The 11081-nt window shown below is 40.7% G+C and overlaps 1 protein-coding gene across 1 annotated transcript in view; it reads left to right on the top strand.

The window, feature by feature from the left end:
• Positions 1-10095, top strand: part of LIN7A (lin-7 cell polarity scaffold A) — a 112819-nt gene extending 102724 nt beyond the window's left edge. The window contains exons 5-6 of the mRNA XM_081822129.1: positions 3822-4019; positions 9969-10095. Of these exons, the coding sequence (XP_081678255.1) occupies positions 3822-4019 (198 nt within the window). The 3' untranslated portion in view covers positions 9969-10095. The remainder of the gene's footprint in view (positions 1-3821; positions 4020-9968) is intronic.
• Positions 10096-11081: the final 986 nt, after the last annotated feature.

The raw sequence follows: 11081 nt of genomic DNA, 5'->3' as shown, positions 1-11081 counted from the left end.
TTTTTTTTTTAAGATTTTTTATTTATTTGCGAGAGAGAGAATGAGAGACAGAGAGCATGAGAGGGAGGAGGGTCAGAGGGAGAAGCAGACTCCCTGCTGAGCAGGGAGCCTGATGTGGGACTCGATCCCGGGACTCCAGGATCATGACCTGAGCCGAAGGCAGTCGCTTAACCAACTGAGCCACCCAGGTGCCCATAGTTTGGTTTCTTTTTATGCATGGAATAAGACCTCCATGGGAAGGTGATCTGCTTTTTCGTTCTTACCTTAAAAAAAAAAAAAAGAAAGAAAGAAAGAAAAAAAGTAGAAAAAACAGCCTATTCTTCCTTTTTTTTTTTAAGATTTTATTTATTTATTTGAGAGAGAGAGAGAGAGAATGAGAGAGAGCACATGAGAGCGGGGAGGGTCAGAGGGAGAAGCAGACTCCCTGCCGAGCAGGGAGCCCGATGCGGGACTCGATCCAGGGACTCCAGGATCATGACCTGAGCCGAAGGCAGTCGCTTAACCAACTGAGCCACCCAGGCGCCCCAGCCTATTCTTCCAAAAAGTTGAACTGAGGGACTAAAAGCACTCAGAAGATAAACTATATGTTAAAGAGGCAACCATATGCACTCAAAAGTATTCATAAAGTAGGCAAAGCCCATGGAGAAGCCATCCAGATCAGTCATTAAGACAAGAGTTGAAACATTTTTCTGAAAACAATTGAAAAATAAAGTTAGAGTGTTTGAAATAGTACATTCTACAAACATACTTATATTTCCCAAATCTCTGAGTTACCTCTTAGTTTCTCTTGTACCATTCAATTATATAACTTGTATTATTTGAACAAAGCATTTTTGGAAGCAGACATATGACATTCTGCCCAGATCCCATCAGAAGGTTCTGTGCCCTGGTGAAGAAAGCAAAGCAAAAGGTAGAGTTAAACCAGGAGACCTGTTAACTCTGGTGAGCCCAAAGGAGGCTGAGTCATCATCTAAACCAGAGAAAGAACATCAGGGCAAAAATTCTAGATTCAAAGCCCATGGAGTCTGCTTTTTAATAAATTGCTAACTCTGGGGGACAACAGAGTTTGGGGTGGGAGAGGGTAACTTTGATGGTTCAGTGGGGCTGGACACGGCACACCAGCCATATTTCTCGCAGCTCTTTGTCCCTATGGTGAGAGCTTGATGGCCCCATGTATTAGTACCACAACCCTCCCGTGGCAACTCTAAACTGCAGGCATAATGCCTACACGGAGATAATGGGCCTCTAAAGGTCTGGCCTAGAATTTCCAACCCTATTAAATGAAAGCAAACAGAACAAAAGCCAAAAAGGAGTTTGGAGACTAATCATCTGGCCTAGAAAACGGGTGAACCAGTGTTACTGAGATATATAAACACATAAATGTTAATATTAAAAAAGAAATTAGAGAAAGGCATAAACAACCAAGTAGCCCAGATTTCCTTTTGAAGGAGATTTTCATATCTTAACAATTCATCTTGAGGCAAATTAGAAATTTTGAGCACACTGAAAACAGGGATGATATTGTGCAGAATTGTCAAAGTTTTCCCCTATCCTTTAATGTTCTTCCAAAGAACTTGGTAGAATAGAATTCATAGAATAAATGCTAAATAAGCATCTGTTGAGTGAGTGACCAAGTCCATGATTGAATGAATAATTAAGAGAATGAATTGATCAATGAACAAGCCTATTTTCCTAGGCTTGAGCCACAGGCAAAAACTCACTCTGCCCAGCTGCTATTTATAACCACTTGCTCTCGATTTACCCCAGACTTGGTGAAGGGGTGGCTCTGTAAATTGCCTCCAGGGCTCATCATGGTCGTTTCTTAAATCCTTAGTATCTGCCTGATACTCCAACACGTGATGAAATAGCGTTCTTACACACCATGATGACTGCCTTGTTGCTAAATTCAAAGCATTTTCTTTTTCTCGGACCACATCCACCTTGCTGAAGCAAGTGATAAAATTGGAACACAATCTCTTGTCTCCAAATCTGTATAATGTAGCAATTATGAGTTTCCAGATATAACTGAAGTGTGCTTGAAGTGCAACTTACTTATTTTATTTTTTTGTAACTCAATGTAATATCCATTTTTAGTCCCCCTTCTGCTTGGGTTGTAAAATGTGATCTCAACCAATTTGGGGTGGCCTTCCTGGCCACTTGCATCCACTCTCAGGTGTTCTTGCACTCTCTCAGCCTATCTCCTCATGCAGATGTTTTCTTCTGGGAGCTTCATCCAGGAAGCAAGTCAAAAAGACCTTTGCACTTTGATCCTATAAAATATGAATTAGGTCATTTGCCCTGAGGATCAGCTGACAGGGAAGATTATCTCCTTCTCTTGGGGCCCTGTAATGTCCGATTACAGCTTTCTTCTGTTTTGCTTCTCCCTAATCCCAACCTGGAGAATCTTTAGAAGGTTTGGGAAAAGAGACCTCTTTGTATTTACTTGTAGTAAAAACATGGTTTCCCAGCTATTATCTGTACCATGATGTTTAAAAGACTTGGAACTCAAAAGCCAATAAGTGATTTATTTTTTGCTTTCTGCTTCATCATTCCTACCTTATAGGTATGTGTGCATATATGGATATGATTATATCCTTAGTAAATTTCTCTGAAAATAAATTATTCTTTATAAGGGGCTTATTCAATGCATAACAATAATGCCCTCTGGAAAAATTGTGCCAGTTTGTGTTAAGTTACTAGCAGTATATGACAGTCCCATTTCCCTACATCCTTGGAAATACACATTTTTAAAAATACATATTCACCATTTTTAAATTATAATTATAAAGGAAATATTTTGTGTTCATTTGTACTTCTTTCATTGCAAGGGAGCTTAGACATCCTGAGTTCATGTGCCCATTTTGCTTAGGTCTTCATAGACTCAAGAGTTCTTCATGGTAAGAATGTGAACGAATTGTCATATATTGAAAATATTTTTTCTTGTTCGTTATTTGGCCTTTTTATGGTATATGAGATATAGAAACTTATAATTTATAAATCTCATTTTGTGATTTTTTTTTCCATTGGCATTTTTACTTAAGAATTCTTTCTCCATTGCAAGATGAACATTTCAGCTCTGCTTCATTTTAGTTGTTTTATGGTTTTATTTTTCCATTTAAATTTTTAATCAGTTATATTTAGCATAGTCTAGGAGATTGGGCTCTACGTTATTTTCTATCATTTAATTATATTTGTTTCCACATCATTATTTAACAGTCCTCTCCCCCTTTGGTCTAAATTCCACATTTATCACATAACAAAGTTTTACACATGCTGGATGTGCTTCTGGACTCTGTGTTCTCTCTCTTACTGCAACAACAAGACACTGCTTTAATCATGATAGATCCCTAATAACGTTAATATCTGATAGGGAAAGTTCCCCTTTATTACTTTTTTTTTTTAATTCTTTCAGAATTTCCTTGACCAGTGCATTTACTCTTGCAGATGAAATTTAGAAATCCCACGCTAAACGTTAGCATGGTATCTTAGGTCTTGGCTTCTCACCCTCCAAACTTGAACCCCCACTCAATCTGTTCTGTACCCTAGTGCATCCTAACCTGCCTCCACTTCAACCTCAAACACAATAAATAATAGTGATGATGGCAATGCATCCCATCTGCTGTAGCTTCTTGACATTTCAAAGTGGGATTTTATTTTTTTATTTTTTTATTTTTTTTTACATTTAATTTAATTTTATTATGTTACGTCAGTCACCACACAGTGTCAAAGTGGGATTTTAACTAGATCCTGACGGCAGACTGGTCCCGCAGGGAGAGGAACATGCGAGCTCTCCCCTTTAAGAGCTGTCACTGTCTTTCCAGAGCGTGGAAGGGGAGCACCATGAGAAAGCTGTGGAACTGCTCAAGGCTGCCAAAGACAGCGTCAAGCTGGTGGTCCGATACACCCCAAAAGTCCTGGAAGAAATGGAGGCGCGCTTCGAAAAGCTCCGGACCGCCCGGCGCCGACAGCAGCAACAACAGCAGCGGCAGCAACAAACACAGCAGAACCACATGTCCTAGGTGAGGAGCGCCTTCTTCCACACCAACGACGGCCCGACACCTACAAGTTCGTTTCGGTTTTTAATACGGTTTCTGAGGCAGCTGGAATACAATCATTAGGTTATGACAGTCCCCCCGCCCGAATCAGTCAAGCAAATAAAAAAATCCCGATGACCTCAGAAAATGTAAACAAGACAGTCGCTTACTTTATAATGCCATTCAGCCATATTTTCTGCAAATGTAAGATATTTTGGAAAATCATGTACTTGGGAGGGCCGGGTACAGACTATAGGATGCCTTTAGGCACATTAGGAAAATGCAGCCTCTGTGCAACCCAGATCCCCCGGCACAGAGCTCCATGACAAGAGTAGGGGCTGGATTCCAGCCCCCCGCTCACCCTCTTGGCCAGCTGCCTTTGCACAGTGTACGAACTAAACAACCGTATAGTGCTGATCCTGGGAAGAGCCCTTTAGAATACTGATACAAATTACTGGAAAACTGCTCCATGGAGAAAGACATGGAGACCTGCCAGTGGGCGCGCTCCGAGAAATCTGAAATTCTCTGTGGGTGCTCACTGAAAATGTGATGCTCTTGCCTTTTTTCTAAATTCCACTGTGACAAAAATTCTCAGTCAGGTCTTGCTATTTGTTTTTTTAAGAAAAGCCAGGAAAAAAACGTGAAGAGTAAGAATCCCCATCTTTGAAGTGCTTCCTATGTGCTAGGCTCTTCTCCCATGTTATTCCTTATCCTCAGAAAAACCCTTCCAGGTAAGTATCCCTAAAACCCCATTTTTTAGATGAATGATATGAAGTTGCAATGGCTTCGTGGAGCCCTCATAATCACACTTTCAAGTAACATAGAATATATTTCCCTTTTTGCTCTTGCAGGCATTTCATCTGCCAACATTAGATAGTCTGGAGTTCTATAAATTGTCCTTGCTCTCCTTTGGAAGAGACAGTTAATAGCATAACACACCTCTCCGCTATGATGTCTGCAAATGGGATTTTGAAGGGAGGCTCAGATGTTCTTGGGAAAATGACAATGGGTGGTAGTGGTTTTATCAGACTACTATTTGCACAACCAGAAACACTGGATATGACATGAGACTTTCAATGGTTTGTGACACTCACAAAAAGGAGAAGCTACGTGGGGAAGTATAAAGACTCCAGGATTTGTCCTCAGACACTGCTGAGAATTCAGCTGTCTATCTTTCTTTCATAGCTTGTGAGTTTTTATTGTATATATCCCATAGTTGGGTGACTTCATCTAAAATCACCTTCCATTCACTCTAAAAACTATATTTATTCAACAGTAAGGATCTATTTGGTACTGCCATGGGCTCGACACTGTTCAATGGGCGGTAGAAACAGCCTGAGCAAAGCAAAGTCCTTGCGCTCATGGTGCTTACATCCTGGTTGGAGGAGATAGTTAATATCCAGGTAAATGAAAATAACCTATTGGGACCAGTACTTCACAGAGTTAAAATCGAGCGCTCTGATAGACACTGGCTAGGTGACAACCTTCTATTAGGTGATCAGGGGAGACGTCTCAAAGGAGATGACGTGTAAGGTGGGTTGAATGCTGAGGAGAAGCCAGAAATGAGAATAAGAAGAAGAGAAACTAGCCAGTGCCTAGCTCTAAGAGAGACATGAGCCACTTGATGTTTGAGGAATAGAAAGAAAGCTGGGGTAGTTAGTTAGGAAATAATGAGGAAGGACAGAGAGATAGATGGGGGCCAGGTCACAGAAAGCTTTTTAAATCACTGAGGGAAGTTAGATTTTATTGCAGTGGAAGCCACCAAAGGTTTTAAGCAAGGGACTGACATCTGATTTATGTATTAAAAAAGATCACTCGTGCTGTTTTGAGGAAAATAGATTATTGCAAGGTAAAAGTGAGAGCAGAGACTAATTAGAAGGCTGTTATAGAGTAGTCCAGGCAAGCGATATGGTGGTTGGACTAGGATGATAGGGTTGGGATGGAGTGATAAGGATGCATCTGGACAAGTCATTTTGCCCACATCCTTCTCCTCTCTAATCCATTCTGAATACAAAGGTACTTTACCTCACTCAGTACTGTCAGAATCCCTTCAAAGGTCTAATAACAATCCACAGTTCTTTAGTAGAACATGGAACTCTTTCCACTAACTCATTTTTGTCTTCCATCCTCAATAATGTGAACTTGTACCGTTTTCCTAATTGATTTGCCACACTGGCCCACAGTAGAATTATTCTAAAGTGTTTTGAAAGAAATGTGTTGCCATGCAGACTTCTGAGGTCTTACTAAAAGCTTCCACTATTCTACCCATTCAGTCATCTTTGGAAGGATACAATTTGGCCATCAGTATTTGCTGGGCCGTGCACTCCATTTCATTTCTCTGCTCCATCAGTCTTCATTAAATCACTTCAGAATTTCCTATTGTCTCATCGCCAAAGACTAACATTTTTTAATAAAAGACGTTTACAAACAGTTTTTTTTTCTTGTAGAGGGTACGGGAAAGTTCTGTTTAAATGAACATGCAATTTATATTTATGCCTGCCAAGACAGCCCTTGCTACACACACGCTCGTGGCCTTTTGGGATGACACTGTAGCGGCCATTCCAAGTACGAGCGACGTCGTACCGAGTCAGGTCATCCACGGATTTTATGGTGAATTCAGTCAAAGAGACCTACATTAGCTCTTGTTCAACTCTTAATTAATTAAATTTTTAAGGATTAAATGGGATTTGCTACACTTCCTAACTCATACTATGGTTGCTTTGGGGAAGAAATTTGAAGCTAATTTGGTGTGTGGAGACTTATCTCTTATGCCCACTTTTAATTTCAAACTCGCCTGAAATAAAACTCAATTGTCTTTTCCCCTAACTTCCATGTGTGATAATCAGGAGTAGATTACATTTTTCTAAAAGGTAATAGAGATGATCACTATACAACTGAATTATAGAAACCTAAACAGAGGTTAGGAATATGGCTATTTTTATGCGATCCCCACTTTCTTGACAAAGAGCATTACATTTATTCAGCTTAAGGCATCTTATTTTTTAAATCGTGATTTTATAGACTTCCATATTTCACCCAGATTCTCAAAGAATAGAAGGAGGAAGGAAGAGGACTCCTTCCTGAGTTGTCAACCTTCTGAGGAAGTCAAGACTAAAAGATTGTCAAATTTCTCTGACCTGTTGCTGCATTGACAGCGGAGAATTCACTGCATTTGAAGCCAGGCTGGGTCTTCACAGATTTACAAAGTAGCTGGAGTTTAGCAGTGGCCTCACCAACTGTCAGGCCCCCGTTTCCCTTCCCTTGTCCGTCCCGACTATTCTGGCCTCCCACGACCACTGCCACAGCTGCCGTCCTTCGGGTCCGATCCAGGGAACCCCTGCAGAACTGAGGAAGCCAGCCTCAGAGGACGACTCTGATAAGCTTGAATCCAAGGAACCCAGAGTTACCAAGCAGAAAACCGGAATAATAGCAATAATCACCTTAATGCTGGATAACATTTATTAAGCAATTAAGGGTCTGCCAAAAACCTCTTCTAAGTGCTTCATCTATGTTCAATTACTTAATCTTCACAACAATCCTGTGGGTAGTAGGTACTATTTTTAATCTCATTTTAAAGGGAGAAACTGAGGCATGTAGGATTTTTTTTTAAAAACCTATCCACAATTCACAGCTCATAAGTGATAGGGCCATGACTCAAACCCAGAAACACGGGCTTCAAAGCCTCTTTCTCTCCATCGCTGTGCTACTACTCTACTTCTTTCTTCGATGGCACCTGCCCTTACTTCCCCCCTCCCTCCTCACAGACATCTTCACATGAGCTTTCCAGGGATTCATTCTCATGCTAGTTAGAGTTAGAGTTATCCAACTCCCCCTTATCATTTACCCCATACTTCAAAGTACTCCATCACCTCAGCTGTATTCATGTCTTACTGCTGCCTTAAAAAAAAATTACCACAAATTTGGTGGCTCAAAAGAACATAAATGTATTATGTTGTAAATCTGAAGTCCAGTACAGTCTCTCTGGGCTTTAAGAGGCTCCAAGGAGAAAATTCATTTCTCTGCCTTTTCTAGCTTCTAGAGGCTCTCCACATTCCTTGCCTCGTGGTCCTTTGTCCATTTTCAAAACCAGCAAGGGTGGCTGAGTGCTCACACTGCATTGCTCTGACCTCTGCTTCCTCATCACACCCCCCTTCCCTGGCTCCTCCTTCTCTCTCCATCTTCCACGTTTAATGATATTAATCATATGTCCCACCTGGACAATCTGGGATCATCGCCCTGTTTTAACATCAGCTGTTTAGCAACCTTAATTCCATCTACAACTTTAATCTCCCTTTAACGTGGGATCTAACATATTCACAGATTCTAGGGATTAAGGTGAGGATAGATTTAGGGTCCATTATTCTGCCTATCACAATGGCTCATTTAAAAGTTAGCAAAGCAATTTGAGCAATAAGATTTACACTAATATGGGAAAAAAGGCTTTTATTTAAACAAGTAAAAAAAAAATCACTGATCTGTTGAATTACAAATCAAGGGAATGAGAGAAATAATGAGAACATTTGGTGCAGATGGTTCTTCCCAGTGGGTATTTCAGCGACCCACATTTTGGATGCCCGGTGATCTCTCAGCTCCTGGCATATCCCTCAGGCCTCCTCCCTCCCCACCCTCTGGAATTTACTAAAATTCACCTGTTGTTCTGAGGCCCATTCCCCTGGGACATGTACTATATAATAAATTAATTCATTAAAAAATTCAGCCTCTAGATCTCTTTCACTTGCTAACTTGGGGACCTATGGGAAGTTATTCAATAGAAGACTCAGTGAAATGGTCTGTTATGGAGATTGAGTAAGGAAAAAATACGTAGAACTTTTAACAAAATATGTGGCAATTAGTGAGCACTCAATAGTAGTAGATTAGTGGTCGCATTGTAGGAGGGAAAACGTCGGTACCAGGTGGTGCTTGCGTGTAATATGTTCTTAAGTGGGGCTTAAAGAAGCACAATGGCCGGGGCGCCTGGGTGGCTCAGTTGGTTAAGCGACTGCCTTCGGCTCAGGTCATGATCCTGGAGTCCCGGGATCGAGTCCCGCATCGGGCTCCCTGCTCGGCAGGGAGCCTGCTTCTCCCTCTGACCCTCCTCCCTCTCATGCTCTCTGTCTCTCATTCTCTCTGTAAAAAAAAAAAAGAAGCACAATGGCCTTGTGCGTGGCTTTGAAGCCCCCACCCAGGGGTTTTTAAGCACATCTGCAGAAGGCATGCCAGCTGGAGGGTGTTGATGCAAAGTAGGCCAATTGCAAGGCCTGCCACAGTTTATAAAAATCTGCTTTGTATATGATGCCTTGCATTCATGGGCATAAAAATATCTGCAGCTTTAAAAACAAAGATCGGAAACCACTGTTCTCTCTGAAAGGAAAGATTCCATAATGGGAGAAGAGTGACAGGTCTTGGGGGGAGTGTGCACGGAGGCTGATCCTCCGGATCTGACCACATGGGCAGCTGCGTACTCCGTTCTACTTGGTGTCAGGCTGACCTTGTGCGAGAAGAAAGGGGTCTGAGAATCTGCTTCAGAGCAAGGAGGCTGGGGCTTCCTGCCTATCAGAGAGAGGTTCTGCTGGCTGTACCCCAACCCCAAGAATCACACTGTAAAAGTTAACTATCCTTTGCCTTCATGAAGAAAAAGAGTCATCTGGAACCGGGAAGAAGAAATGTTTTACACTTGAAATGTTTCCCAACTGGTGTTCTGTATTTCATTTTAGGGAATAACTGTTTCTTTTCCATCCCCATTTGATAATTACTTCCTTTGCAAACATCAAACGATTTTTTTTTCATATGTGGAATATTGTGCATGAATGATAGGGCCTAAAATAATTCTTGCTGTTCTCACATAGCACATGCTCTTTTGATATTTTTAGCATATTGTCATTGACAAATGAATACTAATCACTGGCTTCCCTTCACTCTTTCCCCCTCTTTCAGGTCCTTAGAGAGAAGCTACCTGATCAAAGATCTGATAGTCACAAATTCGAAACCGTGCTTCCGAATCCCAGCACATAGTAAAAGGAAAAGACCACATTGATAATTATACCTGTCAAGAAGCTGTGAACACGTGGTGTATGAATTCTTTACCAAGGCGACTTGACATCTTCTTTCTCTGGGCCTGAATCCCACTGCTCACGTGCTCTTTACACACACAGGCCTTCCATTCACTGCAGTGGGAATTCTCAGTGTGTAAAGGGAGAGGTTTTCCAGTCTGCAGACTGAAATAGTACAAGAAGAATCAAGTCCATGACTTTCAGATAAATCACCAGGCCAAGATGAAGTGAATCTTTGGTCTATAGCTTTTCCAGAGATTAACAAATCCCTCATTAAGCTATAGTTCAAACTGCATCAATTCAAGGTTGTTAACCACTTAAAAGAAACCTACGCATTGCCCGGTACCCTGACCTCGTCCACATCCATATTGCTGAATTGTCTGAATTAGAATTCCAGTTAATTGCAAATTCAACCTTCATTCCCCTCTTGAAAAAGGCAAGTTATGCTATTTATACTCTGTTCAGGTTCTAGAAGAAATTGGCTTTTTATTTTCTGTTTCCATGAATTTAATCATGCATTAATGGAGTGGGACAATTTTCGCTCAACTTTTGGTTTGCTAGAGGCAAGGATAGAGAACTCTAGTAGGGTATTTTTTTTTAATTTGAGTATTGCTTGTATCTATGATTATTAATTCTAACAGAATATTATGCATATTTATTCTACAAAATATATATTATCAGAGTGTATTTGCTACAAACTGAGGTCTTTTCTTACCAAATGTTATGAATTTGGTAAGAGAACACTAGCAAAGGACCTAGCTTTTGGTTAAGTTTTATATTTTTTGATTGACAAACTCTGGAGAAATCTAAACTCTTTCTACCTACACCGATACGTCGTTACAGAAATTTATTTAATATTTTAAAGCTTAGGGCTTCACAAAGCTCGATTATGATATGTGTTCATATATATATACAAATATATATGTCACACAAAGTTTTGATCAGTTTCCCCAAAGATAAATTGGATATTTTTGGCAATCTAAGACCAAAAGTATTA

Source organism: Leptonychotes weddellii, chromosome 5 (genome assembly GCF_054177405.1).
Source record: "Leptonychotes weddellii isolate Sample4059 chromosome 5, ASM5417740v2, whole genome shotgun sequence".
Lineage (NCBI taxonomy): Eukaryota > Metazoa > Chordata > Mammalia > Carnivora > Phocidae > Leptonychotes > Leptonychotes weddellii.
This window is presented reverse-complemented; position numbering and strand designations above follow the sequence as displayed.